This window comes from Bombyx mandarina, chromosome 05 (genome assembly GCF_030267445.1).
Source record: "Bombyx mandarina strain Sakado chromosome 05, ASM3026744v2".
Lineage (NCBI taxonomy): Eukaryota > Metazoa > Arthropoda > Insecta > Lepidoptera > Bombycidae > Bombyx > Bombyx mandarina.
Window position 1 is genome coordinate 17,986,653 of NC_143212.1, and position 20,595 is coordinate 18,007,247.

General features: G+C 42.7%; 1 protein-coding gene across 1 annotated transcript; it reads right to left on the reverse strand.

Annotated features, from left to right (window-relative positions):
* Positions 1-5,409: 5,409 nt before the first annotated feature.
* LOC149503048 (uncharacterized) lies at positions 5,410-8,437 on the reverse strand. The gene has a single exon (XM_089727476.1). It carries the CDS (start codon positions 7,655-7,657, stop codon positions 6,131-6,133), a length of 1,527 nt encoding a protein of 508 aa, XP_089583602.1. The 5' UTR covers positions 7,658-8,437; the 3' UTR covers positions 5,410-6,130.
* Positions 8,438-20,595: the final 12,158 nt, after the last annotated feature.

Sequence of the window (20,595 nt, forward strand, 5' to 3'; positions counted from 1 at the left end):
TATGCCATTTAATTCTATTAAATGTCATTTTCTCCAATACTTTCCCGAGTACCGGTAGAAGGCCTATCGGTCTATATGCCTTGGGGTTTGTATAATCTGTTTTCCCGGGTTTCCTCAGCACAACTACAGTGGCTTCCTTCCAAATTGTTGGAAAGCAACCCAGCTCAAGACATTTGTTCATTGTAGCTAGAAGCAGATTTGGATCTTCTGACATTATCTGCTCACAAATGTCCGCTGTGAAGCCGTCCGCACCTGGAGCTTTTTTAGGGTTGAAACTCTTCATCGAGGCTTGTAGCTCGTCCCATGTAAACGATGGGTCATGCTCATCATGGTCCTCGTTTATCTGTTTGGCCATACTCCTTACTTTGCGATGGTATGAGTTCTCCCCTTCTTCGGTATCGTTTGGATAAAAGGTATTAGCCAGCAGTTGTGCCGATTCTTCCGGTTCTAGGCATTTCCCGTCCTTGATCAATGGCATATCCTCCGGTTGTCTCGATGTTTTCCTAATGACCCTATATATTCCTTCCCATACTCCTTCTGTGTCCTGTTTATTGCAGAAGTTCTTCCAGCTTTCTACTTGTGCAGTTTTTACTTCATTCTCATATTTTTCTTTTGCTTCTAGATACTCTCTTATCACACTCTCCCTCCGGATTGGGGCTGCGCATCGGATTCTTCGTTTCTTCGTGATCACGTCTTTCTTCAATCTCCGGAGTTCATCGGACCACCATGGTAAGTTAACTTTTTCTTTTTTCTTCTTCATTGGTATTACTTTTTTACATGTATCGGTTATTGCTTTAGTATATGTCTCTATAAACTTTTCCAATTCATTTCTAGTTTTAATTTGTTGAACTTTATCTAATTGTATGTTGTAATCTTTTTTTGTTTCAGTCAACTTTTTGTGAAATTTTTCCCAGTCCGCTTTCTTCGTGTTGTATAATCTAGTCGTTCTCACTATGTCTTTCGCTCTTTGTCTTTGAAGTTTAATCTTCATTGTAATCACACCATGATCCGAGCTGATGAAGTCCTTCACTTCCCAGTCCTCAACAAGGTCGTAAATATTCTCTGAGCAGAGAGTGATATCTACGAAGCTTTTATAAATCTTGCTTCCTCTGATTGTGTAGAAAGTCGGAGTATCCCCGGTATTTAGGATTTGCATTCTCATTTCTTCTATAGCTCCTGACACAGATCTTCCTCTACTATCTTCCTTTAACCCTCCCCACCAGGTGCTTTTGGCATTAATATCTCCCCCCATAATTATTTTCTTTGTGCCCAATTCTGTTTTTATTTCTCTTAATTTTTCTAGGTAGGGGTCGATTGGCTGGTCAGGCTCGAAGTAGAATGCTACGACATACATTTCCCATGAAGCTATTTTGACTCTTACCATCGAGATGTTGTTTGTGGTAAAGTGTGGAATCATATTTACCTCGAGGTCTTTATTAAATACGGCTATTGCTGTTTTTACCGTTCCCTCGTCCGTCCCATTTCTTTGGTATATTTTTACACCTCTGTAGTCCCTCATAAAGCTTCCTCCACCGACATAGGGTTCCTGGATCATAGCAATGTCAATTTTCTCCCTGTTCGCCTCAATCATTAATTCGTCAGTTGCTAGTTTTTTGCGCTGTAAGTTAATCTGGGCTATATTTATAGGGAGGTATTTTGTTGTCTGCTGTTCGTACCTGAGCGTGCCCTTAGCAATAGGCTATGGTCAAACGTGCCAGCTCATCCCGTTTTTGTCGGGTTGGGCAATTATAACTAAAGGCATTATGGCAAACTTGGTCTAGTTTGTCTCTAGTACAATTTTTACATGTGGGTGGTATATCTGCGAGCCAATCTGCACACTCGGTTCTCAGGTGGGGTCCTCCACAATGGCTACACAGGTCTGTGGGCTCTTTGCAGAAGCGTTTACTGTGACCATACCCCAAGCAGCGAGTACACTGCACAAGTGGAGATTGGTCTTCCGCTTTGACCCGCTGAAGATCAATATGCAGATATGCGACATCCAAGACTTTACGCCAGATAGCGGGGGAGGTGCTGATCACGATGTGATTCGTGTGGGGATTCCTGGTTCTTCTTCTGTATTTAATTCCCAACCTGTCCTCCTCGCTGTCCAGACCGCGAAAGATATCCCTGTTCTGGTTCCTCAAAGCCCTGAGAACATCTTCATCAGTATTGACCAGTAGGACGTTTTTGAGGATCAGGAGCGGGTCTTTATTTTTCACCTCCTCGACAACGAGGTCTATTCCCTCTTTTCCAAATCTATCTTTTATTTTGTTCCTTTCTTCTGTCGTTCTGAAGCCCATTATGATTTTCCTATCTTTCGCCTTCCTTACTCTTTCAACCTTAATCCAACCCTCCTTTGCGTCAACCGCCTTTCTAACTCTATCTAAAACCTCTTCTCCAGTTTCCGATTCGTTTTTTGAGGTTACCACCAGTGAGTGTAGCGTATTCCGTTTTGGTAGTGGCTTTTCGTTCAGGGTGGCGGTCGCGCTCGCATATGTTGCAGTACTTTTTAAGCTTTCTTGCTGTCTCTCCATCGCTAGTCTTAGCTCCTCCATTTTTTTGTTGCTTTCTAGCAACAGTTTGCCGTGCTCCTCTATTTTGCTCAATAGCTTAGGATCCTCGCTGACTGTGAAGGTAGTGTCAGTGACCATAGGTACCGGCTCTAGCCCCACAGTTGCGTTAGTTCCGTCTTTAGGCTTTTTTGATTTTAGGGCTGCTTCAGCCTCCTTTACAAGCTGATACAACCGCTCCAGAACTTCGAAAACCACACTCTTTATTTCTGTTTTGGTATTGCGAGAGGCGTTAAGGTGTAGCTTGCCCTTGTGTAGGCAGGCTCTTGCCTCCGCAATACGGTCCGCGTTCTTTAATTTTTGTGGACTGTGGGTTCCGGTTGATGGTCCAAGTCCGGCTGCGGCTGAAGCGTCCCGCGATGGAGTTAGACGAGCTTTCGGGTTTGTAGCAGGGCCAGTCTGCTTCGTCATGCATGTCATTGATGGAGTAGGATCAGCGTTTGCCGCTTCCCACTCGCCTATACTGCGTCTAACATTGAGAGCCCCTTCATCCAAATTTGGGGACGAGTTGTCGCTTTTCGGTGGGGGAGTCCTGATTCCGAACATATTGAAGGTGTGCGTCCGTGTATACCGTGAGCAAAAGGTGCAAGTTTATTTTAGAAAAAGTTTGTAAAAGTTTTATTGTCAATAAAAGAGAATTATCTTCTAATGGTAGAAGTCTATCTGTAGAGTCTCAGACTCAGTCAATTAAATGTAAGTAATTGTATCTATTTCTATCTTAATCTAATCTTGGGGGTATGCGTCCGTATACACCGCAATCAAAAAAAAATATAGATTTATTCTAATAAAAGTTTGTGAAAATATATATTAAGTCAATAAAAAGAAAAGTATCCTCCAATGGTAGAAGTCTTCGTAGTCACAGACTCGGTCAATTAAATATAAGTAATCATAAGCTATTTCTATCTTAATCTAATCTTAAAAATCTATGCTTACTGCTATGCTCGTCTTAAAGGGGCGCGCAGCCCGCTCCGCCCGAGAAAAATAAAGGGGGGTCTTGCCTGGAAGATCTTGAGTTAGCAGCGGTTGAAGTTCGGAATTTCAACTATTTGTAACTTCGGATTGCGATGATATAAAATTTTTCTAAATGCACTATTATATTGTCCGTGGAGGCGCCCAGCTGGAGTTCAAACTTCAGCTCCCCGTAACGTCGGGATCCGACACCACAGAACCACGTGGTTTATGGTTTTTCCGTTTTCCCGGCTGATTTCCCGCCCGAAAGTTTTCCTACAGCCCTAGGGTGAAGGGGGCAGTTATCGTTCACACTTATCACTAGTTATAACTATAATTTTACACTTGTCTACTTAGTATTTCACAATTTTGTCTTTATTTTTAGAGGTTATAAACACATATTATGCGATAACTTTTTTATTAGTGGTTTCTGGGTGATGCGGTTTTCACTCTTGTATTTGACTCTTTAAGGCGCGTCTTTTGGTGTAGCGCACTCCTGCCTCACTGCCCCAGGACCGGGACCACGTGTTCGCGTGGGTTTATGAAAAACGCCGTATCACTGGAAATGCTCCCCGGAAAAATCGGCGAGTGGTGTCGTTCTGTTGCCCATGCGAGCGCCGACCTCGGCGCACCAAAAAGCTCACAGGTCGTCGCTTGAAATCCAGAGAAAAATCCACATTTATGTCCCGAGCACGTGGTCGCAAATTGTTTTCCACCTTATCTCTTTCCACAGATTTGTCCGGATGATGCTCTTTACACTTTCGCGTTTGCCTCGTCAGGGCGCGTCTTTTGATGTATGACACACCTGTCGGACTGCCCTATATCTGGGACCACGTGGCCACGTGGTTTCGCGAAAAAGTGTTTTATCTCCGGATGCTTTCACCGAAAAATTCCGAAATTGGGGTAGGAGGTGGGTGGCACCATGCGCTATAATACTACACTTTAAAAACTGCACCTTGTAGATCGATATCGAGCAGCGCACGCCGCTTTGTGTTCTGAGCACGTGGTTTTTTCAGTTTTTCCGAAATAACTCCTGAACCCGTTGTCTCCGGAGCACGCGGCTTTCACTGTCGAGTTCCTCGTGACTGTCCGCTTCTTTTGAGACCTCACTCACTGCAATCCGTGCACTTTTAACTATTTATCGGATTTTTTGAACGCGGAGCGACGTATTTTCGTGGCGCTCGGGCTCGCGGTTGCGCTGCGACTTAGGTTTAGGTTTAGGTTTAGGTTTAGGTTTAGGTTTAGGTTTAGGTTTAGGTTTAGGTTTAGGTTTAGGTTTAGGTTTAGGTTTAGGTTTAGGTTTAGGTTTAGGTTTAGGTTTAGGTTTAGGTTTAGGTTTAGGTTTAGGTTTAGGTTTAGGTTTAGGTTTAGGTTTAGGTTTAGGTTTAGGTTTAGGTTTAGGTTTAGGTTTAGGTTTAGGTTTAGGTTTAGGTTTAGGTTTAGGTTTAGGTTTAGGTTTAGGTTTAGGTTTAGGTTTAGGTTTAGGTTTAGGTTTAGGTTTAGGTTTAGGTTTAGGTTTAGGTTTAGGTTTAGGTTTAGGTTTAGGTTAGGTTAGGTTAGGTTAGGTTAGGTTAGGTTAGGTTAGGTTAGGTTAGGTTAGGTTAGGTTAGGTTAGGTTAGGTTAGGTTAGGTTAGGTTAGGTTTTTTTTTTTTTTTTTTTTTTTTTTTTTTTTTTTTTTTTTTTTTTTCTGCCTTTCCCCGTTCGTAGGATCAACGGGATCTTGTTGGTCTAAATTTTCTCATTCATATCAGTTCTCGCATTTATGCCTCTCGCACTTTCACGCTTCATACTACACTTTCATTCATCACCTTTTATTCTTCTCCGGGAAATTACTCCCGCTAATTTATACTACTTGTACCTTTATTTCTTAATTTTATCAGGGGGAATTAATTTTTTCTGAGTTCTTACTTTTATTCCAAAAAAACAGTTTTGTTATTTACACTATAGCCTTTTGGGATCTTTACATAACTTTACATTACTAATTACTTTGTACAGTGTTCTCTTAAATTCTAACATTTTGTATTTTCTTATTCTATGCTTAGTATCTATTAACATTTATATTCTTATTTCTATACATTGTTATACTTTGTTATTTGTATTTTTGTTCTTATATCTATGTTACAATAATATGTTTATCTGTGGACACTGTTATTAGCCAGCAGTTATTAGTGCATTTTACTATAAAGTCTTGTAACCCAATTGCTCATATTTTCCTACTCACTTATTTCTTTTTTTACTTAATTATTAGCTACTTAATTTATGACAATAATATATAAATATACATATTATATCTATATTTATTGACTTTCTTTTACTTTTTCTATATTTTATCCTATTTACAATTGTTTGTTGGGGCACGATTTTTGAGTTTGTGTGTGTGTCTGAGTGTGTGTTATTGATATAATCATATATATTCACTATATATTCAGTATATCTGTATTTATTTGTTTTTTGTTGTTCGGTTTCCATCGCTTTGTCCGTTTCACCGTTGCGCTCCTGTTTTTTGTACTCCCGGCTTGTGTTTGTGCGTATCATGTTTGTGTGTGTTTGTGTATGTTTATGTGTGTTTGTGTGTATTTCTGTGTGCGTTACGTACCCGTCCTGGAGTGAGTCAGTAATATGCTGTGTTAGCGCGGGCAAGATAGTCCCATTTTTTCCGAACTGGGCACCCTGCGCTGAAGGCGTTGTGGTCTGTTCTCTGCAGCTTTGAGTGCGAGCAGTTGCAGCACTGCGGTTCGTTTCCCGCGATATAGTCTGCGCATTTTTCACGCAGATGCGGTCCGCCGCAGTGGCTGCATCTGTCCGCACTTTCAGTACAAAATTTTCGGCCGTGACCAAAAGCCAAACATTTCGTGCATTGGATGAGCGGGGACTGGTCCTCCACCCTGATCCTCTGCAGGTCAAGGTAAAGAGCTCCAGCCCCCGTCATCCTCTGCCATACTATTGGTCTGACCTGGACCACAACATGCGCTGTTTTTGGGTTCTTCGTCCTTTTCTTATACTTTACTGTAATTTCTCTATCTATTTTCTCAAGCCCTGCAAAGATCTCATGGTTTTGCGAGTGTAGCGCCTTGACCATCTCGTCGTCCTCACTATCCAAAAAGACGTCCTTAAGGACGACGAGAGGGTTTTTATTTTGCATTCGCGCTACTACTAACCCTTCCCCTTTGCTTTCGATTCTGGTCTTAACTTTTTCGAGGTCGGCTTCCGTGTCGCATCCTAAAATTACCGTCTGGTTTTTCGCCTTTCTCACCTTATTAATTTTTAAACCTGTTGTCCTGGCGTCGACTGCCTTCTTCACTCTTTCTAGCACCTCTTCGGCAGTTTCTAGGTTTCCTTCAAGAGTGACTGCCATAGAGTGAAGTGCCGGCCTGTGCCCTGACCTAGTGGCGGCTACGCTGGCATATGACCTGGAGATGGGTCTTTGCTCGCATGTGCCCACACCTTTGGCGACTTCGTCAATGAGGGTTTTTGTTGACGCGACATCACCGGCAATACCATCGATCGTATCGCCGAGGGTGTTCTGGGAGCAGACCATGAGTTTGACGTTCTCGGCGGTTTTGTCAATAGCCATCCCAACCTCGTCGACTCTGTCGATGATTTTGTCGATGATATCAGCGCCACCGTCGTCGCGGAGAACATTTTGCTCCTCAAAGGATGAGGTAATTTTTGCTTCCAGGTCGTTAATTCGTGTCTGCAAGTTTGTTTCCACTTGGCCCAGGCGTTCTAGAATGTGATGTCCGTATTCCGGTGAAGCTACAACAGTGGGAGATCGTGATTTTGTCGCCGCTTCCGAACCCGTCAGCCGCTTACTGAGTTCGTAGAGGACACGCTGGCCCCTATCCGACCGAACCTCCAGGAAGTTCTTAATATCCCTCCTCATTTGAGGGTATTCACTAACCTTTGAGGGAATATCCTCAAAGGTTTTCATTAGTTCCTGGAGGAGTTGGTCGCTCGGCATTGCAGCGTAGTTGTCTTGCTGCTTCTTATAGGTCTCCATATTGTCCAGGGACCTTCTGCTTCGTTCAGGTCTGCGAATGAAAGTTCTGGCAGCGTCCTTTACTGCGCTAGGTGCGGCAGAGGGGCTAGGGGTGACGGGTTTAGTCGCGGCGCCAGACGTCGTTGGAGTGCGATACATTCTGTGTACTCTTGTTTGTGTGTATTGCGAGTGTGTAGTGTTTTGTGCGTAGGCTATGCGAGAAGAACAGGGAAAATTGTCGTTATCAGTCTGACCCTGTATATGGGGGTCAGCGTCAAAATAAAACAAAAAAACTGTATGTATAAAATAATAAAATAATTAACTTAAGTCTAAGGTTTACGTAGATTTCTAGGTCTACCTAAGTCTATTTTGCAACTACTATGGTCCTCTGCCCCTTATATACGGTCTAATGACACAGGAAATTAAAAATATAAAATAAGAATAATTATTTGTTAAAGCGGGGGTGAGGGGGTGTCAAAACTAGGGGGAGGGGGTTCCTCGTATAGCACATTAATCGTGGTGTCATAGACACCACGAAGGTCGAATTTACAGTCCGTTTTTCGCTATCTCCCTTAGTTTCCGAGCTATCGGGTTTTCTAGGTATAGAAAACCACTGGATTTTCTGAGTTTTAGGCCTAGTTTATTGATATTCAGGTGGTGTTTTTTGAAAATTTAAAAACATGGAGAGTGGTTTTGGATCACGTCCTGCCCATTTCTAATGACAGAATTTAAAAATATTCATTATTCAAAAAGTCGATTTTCGATTCGCGATCTCGATGCCGACTTTGTTGTGCGGTTTCTACGGCATATAAACAAAAACGTTATTGAGTATCGCGAATCGACTTTCGCTCCTAGAATTATAATTTATACACTATTTTATTCACTATGGCCTAGACTATCTTATGAACTAATTTGCGTCTGCGCGTAATTATAATTTGACCTTATTTTAAGGGTTTACTTCAGTGCCACCTTTCCGCCGCGACCGCAAATGTTATTGTTTTCATAAAAATACTAAATTAACTTGAAAACTAATTAATGCTTTTTGTCAAGGACCTACTTGACTACAATGATAACAAAATAATTTCGAAATAGAGTTAGGAAGGGGGTAGAATATGGTGTAAATTTAAAACTTATTTTTATGCACAATTTTGAAGTATCAGTTTCGGAAAAACTACCTGGCCTAAAAATCTGAAATTTTAGGAAAGTGAAGTTTAAATGAGATATTATATAAAGCAATTTTAAAATGGGGGGGTAAAAGATTTATTTTTGGCGGAAAACGACACTAAGCATTTACAAATTTTTTCCGACCTTTGAGGAGCTGCAGCTTCGTCGAGGATGATCCGATCTTCCAGATGTTGATGTCAGACGACTCGGCTCGTTGAGACGCGTCTTTTGATGTGTCACACACCTGTCAAGCTGTGCTGGAAGCTGAAGTCGGTGCCACGTGGTTTTCGGAAAAACGTGATTAAGTCGGCAGTTTTCCACCGGAAAAATCCAGAGTGCAGTCCAGGTGGTAGCATCCGTCGAGACGAGTGTATAGACCCCAAAAAAGTGGGGTGTTGTCGCTGTAGAATTTGCAGCGTATGCCGAAAACACTAATAACAAACGGTTTTTTAATCACAACTTTCTCGTGCCTTCGCCGAATTTCACGCGGTTTTCACAATTGTATTCTCCTCGTTGAGACGCGTACGGAGACACCAAACACTTGTATATTTTCACTAAAAATCCTTTTTTTGAGAATTTAATAGACGGAGCGTGCAAAAAACGTGGCGCTCGCGGTCGTGGCTGCCAGCAGACGGGTTAGGTTAGGTTAGGTTAGGTTAGGTTAGGTTAGGTTAGGTTAGGTTAGGTTAGGTTAGGTTAGGTTAGGTTAGGTTAGGTTAGGTTAGGTTAGGTTAGGTTAGGTTAGGTTAGGTTAGGTTAGGTTAGGTTAGGTTAGGTTAGGTTAGGTTAGGTTAGGTTAGGTTAGGTTAGGTTAGGTTAGGTTAGGTTAGTTAGGTTAGGTTAGGTTAGGTTAGGTTAGGTTAGGTTAGGTTAGGTTAGGTTAGGTTAGGTTAGGTTAGTTAGGTTAGGTTAGGTTAGGTTAGGTTAGTTAGGTTAGGTTAGGTTAGGTTAGGTTAGGTTAGGTTAGGTTAGGTTAGGTTAGGTTAGTTAGGTTAGGTTAGGTTAGGTTAGGTTAGGTTAGGTTAGGTTAGGTTAGGTTAGGTTAGGTTAGGTTAGGTTAGGTTAGGTTAGTTAGGTTAGGTTAGGTTTTAGGTTAGGTTAGGTTTTTTTTTTTTTTTTTTTTTTTTTTTTTTTTTTTTTTTTTTTTTTTTTTTTTTTTTTCTGCTTTTCCCCGATCATGAGAACACCGGGTCCTTATATATCTATATACTCATTCATTCAAGTTCTCACATGTATTCCTCTCGCACTTTCAAGCCGCATACTTGGTCTTTCTTATATTCATCGTCAATCATTCTTTGCCGGGTGGGACTCCCGCTACTCTATACTTATATATATATATATCTTTTTTCTTTTATTTGGGAAAATAAAGTTCTTTAGAGTTTTATTTTTAGCCTCTGTTTTGTGTACAATTATTTTTATACTTTACATATTCTTATGCTAACCTTACAGATTTTACTTACTTATTTTTGTTTTTACATCTATAAATCTAACATCTGTATATATTTTTACTTATTTGCTTATTTATAACATTCTTCCATTTGTTATATTTATCTTAGTTCTATTCTTATATTTTTACATCTATAAATCTAACATCTGTATATATTTTTACTTATTTTCTTATTTCTAACATTCTTCCGTTTGATATATCTGTCTTAGTTCTATTCTTATATTTTTACATCTATAAATCTTACATTTTTATATATTTTTACTTATTTTCTTATTTCTAACATTCTTCCGTTTGATATATCTATCTTATTTCTATTCTTATATCTATTATTTGCACAACAGTAAGTACTTTTATTTATTTAGTTATATTTATTTAATTATAATGTTTGCTGTTAACAATTTTTCGCTTTGCAGGATTGGTGAGTTTCTGTCATGTTATGTTTGATTTTGTACTTGCCTTCTGTATTCTTAAAAACGCTTCTTCTAGACAATAACATATATATATTAATTTTATACATATTTATTGACTTTTTCTTTAACAATTTTTATTTCATACTTCGCTTTACCTTTTTTTTCGAGTTACTGTTTGTGGTTCATGTAAGTGTTCTTGTGCTGATATAATCGTGTATATTCAATATACATTATGTATATCATTTGTGTTCGTGTTGTTGTGTATTTCATGTTTGTGTGTGTTGTGTTTTTGTTTCTGTGTGCTTTGTGTCTGTGTGTACGTGTTGTGTAATGTCCTGCATGGTTATGCATATGTTGTGTTAGCGCGAGCCAGGTAATCCCACTTTTTTCGTACCGGGCATTCGGCGCTAAAAGCGTTATGGTCGGCCTTCCGCAACCCAGAGTGTGAGCAGTTGCAGCACTGCGGTTCGGTCCCTGCGATGAAGTCTGCGCATTTCTCGCGCAGATGCGGTCCTCCACAGTGACTGCATCTGTCCACACTCTCGGTGCAAAATTTTCGACCATGTCCAAATGCGAGGCACCTCGTGCATTGGATGAGCGGAGACTGGTCCTCGACTCTGACCCTCTGAAGGTCCAGATAGAGGGCTCCAGCTTCCGTCATCCTCTGCCATACTTTCGGCTTCACCTGGAGAACGATGTGCGCTGTCTTTGGATTCCTGGTACGTTTTTTAAATTTGATAACCATCTCCATGTTCTCTTCAGGTATACCCACAAATATGTCCTTATTCTGTGTGTGGAGCGCCTTAATTATATCGTCATCCTCACTATCCACAAACACATCCTTCAGGACGACTAGAGGGCTCTTGTTCTTCATGGGCGCTACTACCAGTCCGTCCCCGCGACTCTCTATTATTTCTTGGACTTTCTTTCGTTCCTCTTCAGTGTCGCAGCCCAGTATAATCGTTTGGTTCTTGGCCTTTCGAACCTTATTAATTTTAAGGCCGGTGCCTCTGGCATCGACCGCCCTTTTCACCCTGGCGAGCACCTCGTCAGCAGTCTCCTGACTACCTTCAAGGGTGACCGCCATTGAATGAAGTGCAGGACGGTGGACGGGCTTGGCTGCTGCGACGCTGGCGTAAGATCTGGGGACTGCGGCTAGATTTGATTCGCATGCCAATCCTTTTGCGACCTCCGTGAGTTCGTTTTTTTTGGCTGCAACGACATCCTCGGCAATTCCACCGACCAGATCCTTAACGAGCGCGTGCATTCGACTCTCGACCGCCTCGGTCGTTCTGTCCATGGCATCTTTGGTCTCGTCGATCCGGTCGATGATCTTGTCGATCACGTCGGAGCCTCGGCTGTCGTTTTCGTCATTCAGTTCTGTTATGTCCTTTTTCAGACTTCTCTCCATATTGTTCAGTCGCTCGGTCAGTGTCGCTTCTACCTCTCCCAGCTTCCCAAGGATGATATCTTGGACTTCGGACGGCAAGGTTTCTGTAGGTGTCCTTGTTTTTGGGGCCTCTGCTTCGAGACTTTGGATACGCCTACTGAGCTCGAAGATTGCTCGTATACCCTTATCTGACTGCACCTCCAGGAACTGTTTGATATCCCTCCTCATCTGAGGGTACTCTTGGACTTTGGAGGGTATATCCTCAAAAGTCTTCGGTTAGGTTAGGTTAGGTTAGGTTAGGTTAGGTTAGGTTAGGTTAGGTTAGGTTAGGTTAGGTTAGGTTAGGTTAGGTTAGGTTAGGTTAGGTTAGGTTAGGTTAGGTTAGGTTAGGTTAGGTTAGGTTAGGTTAGGTTAGGTTAGGTTAGGTTAGGTTAGGTTAGGTTAGGTTAGGTTAGGTTAGGTTAGGTTAGGTTAGGTTAGGTTAGGTTAGGTTAGGTTAGGTTAGGTTAGGTTAGGTTAGGTTAGGTTAGGTTAGGTTAGGTTAGGTTAGGTTAGGTTAGGTTAGGTTAGGTTAGGTTAGGTTAGGTTAGGTTAGGTTAGGTTAGGTTAGGTTTTTTTTTTTTTTTTTTTTTTTTTTTTTTTTTATTTATACTACCCTCTCTGGCACAGAACGCCAGAGGTTCTTATTTGCATTTTTATTTTCAGTTTTAGTTATTTTGTATATTCCTGCCGGTAAGAGGCTTTAAAACTAGATCACACATTCATTCTGGGCCTCTTTGTCACACCAGTTCTCACATTCATTCCTCTCGTACTTTCATACATACCATTCTTACTTTAGATTCCTAGCTACGAGCATAAATGGGAAGGAGAGGGGGAATACAGGGATTTGGGTTCTTATTTCTATTTTTACATTTGGCTTATTCTATATTATTCTCTTTTCTTAGTCTAATACATTTATTGTTCTTATTTCTAATTTAGATTTCTAACATGGAGTTTGTCTCCGTTATGGCTACATGTTCTTATGCCTATTCATTACTTTATTTTATTATACATTTTCTTATATTTCTACTTCACTTTTCCTATTTTTTAAAATTTTACAATATTTAGTTTCATGCTGTTGTCATATATAACACTATATATTTACAGCATGTTTATCTAGCTTATTTTATTTTCATTCCTTTTAATCGCTTTTTTAGCTACTTTTTTACAATATTCTAAGAAAATTTTTGTATGTTCACTTAAGATTAGGGGTATATTTTCTAGTTTTAATTCTAAATCTATATTGTGTTCAAAATCATACCTCTCTGGGCCATTTACAGGACATTCCAGAATTAGATGGGTCACGGTCTCGGTTTTACTGGGCTCGCAGATGCATGCAGGACTCTCCTTGCACTTGAAGCGATTCAAGTATTCGGAGAATCCCCCATGCCCTGTCATTATTTGGGTAGTGAGTGAGGAGGTTTCTATTTTTCTTATTACCTTATATGCACTGACCACATGGGGTAGGAATATCTTTGTTACTTTTGCAGTCTCTCCTTGCTGGTATCTTTCTTCCCATGTGTCCAGTGTACGGCTCCTGATTTGCTTCTTTATAAAAGAAAGTGGGCAGAAGTCATATTCTGCCTTCCTTTTGCTTCCCAGTGCCGCTTCTTTAGCTATTCGATCCGCTCTCTCATTCCTCTCTAGACCCGTATGTGATTTGACCCAGTAAAGGGCTACTGTTTTATTCAACTTTTGTGCCATCTTTATATTTTCTCTAATTTCTACTGCTAGGGGGTGTAGGGAGTTATAATTTATAATACATTCTAGGGAAGATCTAGAGTCGCTGTAAATACCGAAGTCAGTTGCCGGGTTTTTTAAGACCTCTTTTGTAGCCCTGTTTATAGCTAGCAATTCCGCTTGGTATACTGTGCAATATGCTGGGAGACTTAGTTTGACACTTTTTATTTCAGCATTTCTATCCCAAAATGATAGAGATGCCCCGACTTTTCCTTCGATTTTGCTCCCATCTGTATAGATTTGTACAGGATGCTCACTTTTTTCCTCCACCTGTTCACAGTTTTCCAGGCGTGTAAAATATAGTTCAACTTGTTCTGCCGGATGAGGCGTATTGGTGTATGCGACCCTCTTCTCTACCTCTCTGTCTGCTAGTATCGGCTGTGGTACCCCTCTCTTAGCTTCATACAAGGCTGCAGCCTCTTGTATTCTGAGGTCTAGGGGTAATATCCCAGCCAGCGTCAGTGCCGAGTTAAGGGAAACTGTGCGGTGCGCTTTGCATATCTTCTGACAAAAAACTCTCTGAACAGCATCGAGTTTCTTGCGTACTCCTCGTTTTTTGGTTGCTGGCGCCCATACACTAGCCGCATACATCATCACCGGTTCTACTACCGCTGTGTAGATGGTTCTTATTACTTCCGGGTGCAAACCCCATTCGGTCTTGGCCGCCCTAGCTAACTGCTTGTACATACCCAGCGACTTTTTGCACACGTTGGTTACATGACTGTTGAAGGTCAGCTTATGATCAATTGTTAGTCCGAGTATTTTCATTTCCTCCGTCATACCAATTAATTTGCCATCCATGTTCAGCCTTGGGGTGTCAAATTTTAGCCTGTTTGTTATGACCATGGCGTTTGTTTTATGTGGTGCGAATTGGAGTTTGTTCTTCTTACCCCAATCTAGGACGTATTCCAAGGCGGCATTCGCTCTCCCTTCTATATCCAACGCGCTGTCTCCATCTATGACCATTAGGATGTCATCCGCGAATGCCTGGACATGGTCTCCCCTTCTTTCCAGCCCCTGCAGGAGTGGATCAAGCAAAAGGTTCCACAGCAGCGGGCCGCTTATCGATCCTTGTATACAGCCTTTGGTGGTTCTCCTGGTTACCTCCTCCCCTGCGTATCTCAACTTCACGTTCCTGTCTTGCAGGTAGCTGTCAAACATGTTCCTGATATTCTTTGGGCACTTTTCCTCAGCCAGTCGGTTCTTTATGGCCGGCCACCAGGCATTATCAAACGCACCCTCTATATCCAGTGAAACTAACGTGACAATCTTCTTTTGCTTAAGTTTGTCACGTATGAGTTTCATCAAATCGTAGAGGGCGTCCTCCGTGCTCCTTTGGGGCGTGAAGCCGTACTGGCGAGTACTGAGCCTGGGGAGGATGTACCATTTCGTTCTATTGGCTATCATTTTCTCCAGTATCTTTCCCATCACTGGCAGGAGCCCGATTGGTCTGTACGACTTCGGCTCAGTGTAGGTTTCCTTACCCGGCTTCTTGAGTACGACGACTGTGGCTATCTTCCAGCATGCTGGAAAGTAGCCCAGTTCCAGGCACCTGTTTACCAGTGCGAGAAAGATACTGGGATTCCGGTCTATGGCTTTCTTACATATGTCGGAAGTGAGGCCGTCATGTCCAGGAGCCTTCTTAGGGTTAAAGCTATCCACTGCCGTGTTAAGCTCTTTTAATGTAAAGAGTCGCTCCTCTGCTTCCTCTCCACATAGTCCCTCTCCCGCGTTTGCTTTCCCTCTGATTGTTCTGTGCTCTTCGTTATCCGTTTCCTCATTATCCTCTGGATAAAAGGTCTCGGCTATGTAATAAGCCGACTCTTTCGGATCCAGCACCTCGCCATCCTTCACCATCATCATGTCCTCCTGCCTTTTAGTTGTCCTTCCTATGACCCTATAGATCCCATCCCACATACTTTCTCTATCTTGTTTTCCACAGAACCCTTTCCAACTACTTATCATTTCTTGCTTGGCCTTTAATTCGTATTTTTCTTTTTCTTCCAGGTACTCCCGGATGACCTTCTCTCTGCGGATCGGTGCTGCACATCGGATTCTTCGCTTCATCGTGGTAACTCTTCGTTTGTGTGCTTCGAGGTCTTCACTCCACCAAGGTAGGCTCACAACACTCTTGCTTTTCTTTTTGGGTATACTTGTATTACTTACTTTAGTTATTATCTCCATGTATTTATTTATTATTTGTTCTAACTCATTGATGTCATTTGTTTGTTCTATTTTGTATTCATCTATTTTATTATCGGCTAATAGTCTGTCCATTTCTTCATGAAATAGACCCCAATTAGCTTTTTTAGTATTATATATTCTGGTAGTTCTATTAATTTGTGTACCTTCTGATTTTGTTATCCTAATATTGAAAACAATCGTGTTGTGGTCCGAGCTTGTGAGCCCCTCGTCAACATGCCAGTTTTCCACCTTGTCTAGCAGATCCGTTGTGCAGACCGTGATGTCTACCACACTGGTGTATCGTCGGTTTCCCCGGACGGTATCGAATGTCGGCCTATCTCCTATGTTTAGTACTTGGAGTTCCATCTCTCCCAACGCACCGGCCAGTTCCTCCCCTCTAGCATCTGTTTTGGCACTGCCCCAGTAGAAGTGTTTTGCGTTACTATCCCCACCCATTACTAGCCTTTTAGCAGAACTCTGCCTGATCATCTTTAATATCTGCAGGTGAGGCTCCATCGGGGTTGGGTCTCCTTCAAGATAGAAGGACACTACCATTATCTCCCAGGCTATGGTCTTGACTTTGACTGCCACTATGTTTGTGGTGGTGAATTCCGGACACGGGATAACGTCCAGCTCTGCGTCGAAGACCGCTATTGCTGCTTTAGTGTTACCTGTGTCACTTCCCGTGGCCTGGTAAATTCTGGCTCCTCGGTATGCCTTCATTTTTCCCACTGCTCCAATGTAAGGCTCCTGGATAAGCGCTAAAGCCGCCCCTCTACTGCTCGCCACTAGCATCAACTCGTTAGTTGCCAGTTCCTTTCGTTGCAGGTTCGCTTGCAGTATCGGGTATGTCTTCGCGCCCACCACAGGAACATTATTCCCCGGAGCAACCTTAGCAGTAAGCTATTTTTGCTCTGGCTATTTGGTCCCATTTAGACATTACGGGGCACTCCTTGCTAAAGGCATTATGTGCTGTGTTTGTCATATTAGCCTTTCGGCAGTTTCTGCAGGCCGGTGGCTCCCCAGCTAGCCAGTCCGCGCACTCCGTTCTCAGGTGAGGACCGCCACAGTGACTGCATGCGTCTGCAGTCTCATGGCAGTACTTACGGCCGTGGCCGTACCCCAGGCAGCGCGTGCACTGGACTAGTGGGGTCTGGTCTTCTGCTCTGACCCGCTGGAGATCTATATAAACGTAGCCTATTTCCATTACCCGCCTCCAGACACTGGGCGAAACGCTAACAACTACGTGGTTAGTGTGAGGGTTCCTGGCTCTCCTTCTATATTTTACTGCTATCCTATCCTCCCCCTTCTCGAGGCCGCGGAACACAGCCCCATTCTGGTTCCGAAGAGCCTTGAGGATGTCCTCATCGGTATTTACCGTCAGTACATCCCCAAGCCTGACCAGCGGATCCTTGTTTTCCACGTCCTCGATAGTGAGGCTGCCACCTTCTTTTCCTATTCTATTCTTTATTTTATCCCGTTCTTCCTTAGACTCAAAGCCCATTATTATTTTCCTATTTTTGGCCTTTCTTACCCTCTCCACTTTTACCCATCCCTCCTTAGCATCTATGGCCTTCCTTACTCTTTCGAGCACCTCTTCTCCTGTTTCCGTCTCCACGGTTGAGGTGACCGCGACCGAGTGCAGCGTGCGCTTATGAAGCGCCCTATCGGTCTGGGTCGCGGACACCCCAGCGTAGGTAGGCGTTCCTATCTTTTCCATTTTTCCGGCATGGCTTTCAATCGTCGCCTTCAATTCTTCCATTTTCCTGCCGTTTTCCAGAATCAGGTTAGTTTGTTCCTCTAAACGTGCCATGATTAGGCTTTCGTCGGAGGTAGAGGAGGGATAGGGGGCGGAGCTGCAAGGAGGAGCATCAAGCGCTCTCACTCCCCTCACCGTTGTACTTCCCTTCGTCTTGAGCTCTTTTTCGGCTTCCTTGACTAGCTCAAGTAGTCGTGTGAGTGCCTTTTCCACCCCCTCTTTTATCTCTGTCTTAAGGTTTCGTGAGGCCCTCAGATGGGCCTTCGCCTTATTTAGACAGGCTGCCGCTTCTGCTGCTCTGCTAACGTAGAATTTTTTGGGGGACTCGTCATTTCCCGTTGATGCCCTGCGCGCGGCGGTGATGTTTTCATCTGGCTTGGTGGCCGCCTTAGTTGTTTCTGCAGGGCCTGCCTGCGTTGTCGCATTGGTCTTTGTTATTTCTGGACATGTTTTCGCAGTCAGTTCTTCGCTTCGCTCAGCGGCCTCCCACCTGTCTATGCTTTTGCGAACGATCACCTTTGGGGGTGACTTATGGCTCTCCTGTCTTTTAACAGGTGTGCGGAGTCCAAGTCCAAACATTTTGACAATGTGATGCGGAGGGGCAGACAGTTTTGTAAAAGTTGTAAAAGGAGCTGCCCCTTTTGTTGTAACCGTTAAAATAACAGAGAAAAACAGTAGTCAATATGTATAAGATGAGTCACTAGTCAGTACTCGGGCACACACTGTAGATAACAAATACAAAAAAGAAATTACTCTATGTAGAGTCACTTGGCTGCGCCAATGTGTCAAAATTTAGGTAGTGTCAATTTAAAATAAAATAAAGTATAATAAAGAAAATCAAATAAATAAAAATAAAGAAGAGATTTTATTTGCCCAATAGGCTCAGTCAAAATATAAGCCGTGCTGTCTGTACTACCCAGAGAGATATGTCTTGTTTAAATGTAATTTTTATATACTATTTTATTTTACAGGTGCTCTACTCTGCGAGATGGCGTCCAGGTAATGCAGCTCCGGATCACCAGTCAACGTGTCTACACGCAGGTAAGTGTGCCCAGGTAAGTACAAAAATTTTTCTTATTTTGGGTAGAGGGACTCTACCTAGAGCAGTTCTGGTAAGGTCCCACTGTCCCTTAGCCCGTATTATTGTGTACAAAAGAAATCGCATCCAAATCGGCCGGTAAACCACCGAGCTATGGAAGTTTTAATCCTTCAAAGATGGCGGCCAAGATGGCCGACCAAATCTTTAGAAGATCACTACTCCACCAATTTTGTAGCTAGAAGGACGCGGCTTTCTCTGCCAAGTGGAGGGGCCTTTTGTCTGTTCGTTTGCGGTGTTTATTGACAGGCTCTACTTCCAACTCTAGATAGAGTCGGTAGGTGGTTTGTTCGATTCTGGCTCCCCTCGCTATGTCAGCTACGAAAACCACGTCTCTCCACGACTTATGGTTCACTAGTTAGAGCCGATTCAAACTTTTCAAGATGGCCGTCAAAATGGCCGATTTGTTCTAAAATTGGCAGTTTTCACTCTAAGCTACCCGTGTTTGGGCTTGATTTTTGCGTCTTGAAGAGAACTATTCAATAATTTTATGAAACCCTTAAATTTTTACACCCCCGATTTTTAAAAACGAAAAAACCCCTTATTTTTAATAAAAAACTGCGTATTTCTTAAAGTTTAAACCTAAAAACACAAATAAAAGCACAAATAGTCTTAGAATTACTAGCCTTAATTTAACATATACAAAGATTTTTGTCAGGGGTTCGTTTAAGGGTAGCACGTGTTAACCCTTAAACTTTAAAAGTCTATATCTTCGAAATTTCAAGTTGGATTTTCTTGATTTTTGGAATGCAAGTAGAACTCGGCGAGGTATATCGATTATATATTTTTAAGTAATACGTCGTCGATCTTATTTTTAAAATAAAAATTTTTAAAAATTGCCAAAATTTAAAAATATCTTATCTCGGCTCCCACTTGTCCAATTTTCACGCTTGAAGTGTCGGACGGCTCGTCGCAGCGGGCTCTTTGATTCTATAGTGCTCGAAGCTCCCGGTTGCCTCGGGATCTACGACCACGTGTCCACGTGGTTTTTGTTTTTTCCTTTATATCTCAGACATTTCGCACGGGAAAATTCCGGGACTTAGCCGAGCTTGTAGGTCTCTCAAATGCCCTAGTGGAGGCATCGGTTTTCACTTTTTTGATTTCAAAATTTCACTGTTATAATGCACTCACTTTCCCGCACAATTTGACACTTTGCGCGTAAAAATCGGTTCACAATTACTATTTTTCCGCGATTTTTTAAGATTTTTCGGAGCGGAGCGGCACTTGGCAGTGAGCGGCTATCTTGGCGCTTCGAATGCGACTGGGTTAGGTTAGGTTAGGTTAGGTTAGGTTAGGTTAGGTTAGGTTAGGTTAGGTTAGGTTAGGTTAGGTTAGGTTAGGTTAGGTTAGGTTAGGTTAGGTTAGGTTAGGTTAGGTTAGGTTAGGTTAGGTTAGGTTAGGTTAGGTTAGGTTAGGTTAGGTTAGGTTCCCGGGACCTGGGCGGGCCCCCCGGCGCGCACTCAGCGTGGCCGGGGGCTCCGTCTGTGGGGGAGTTTTGCTGGACTTCCACCGGGCGCGTCCGTAGGTGGCGGATAACGGGCTTCTGGGAGCAGTCACACTCCCAGGGGTATCGCTCCTTCTTTCTCGTCGTGTCACGGCGGGGGAGATTGAGCGACGCGGACCAAAACCAGCACGGGGGGTTCCGGGCTCTCCACGCCCTTCACTGGCTGAAGGGTGTTTCTTCTGGGGATGCCTAGGCCTCCTCGTTCCCATTTTCCCCCTTCGTTTTTATCTTCCCCTTTATGTTATTTTGTTTCTCTGTTTGTTTTGCCTTCTTTTGTTTTATTTGTCTTATTGGTTTTACTTTTTCTTTTTTCATCTTTTTGTTTTGGGGCCACGTCCGAACTATTTTCGGCGTGACCCACCGG

Bases quoted from the DNA above. Each gene is read 5' to 3' on its own strand.
- LOC149503048 (XM_089727476.1), bottom strand. From the start codon at position 7,657: ATGTATCGCACTCCAACGACGTCTGGCGCCGCGACTAAACCCGTCACC.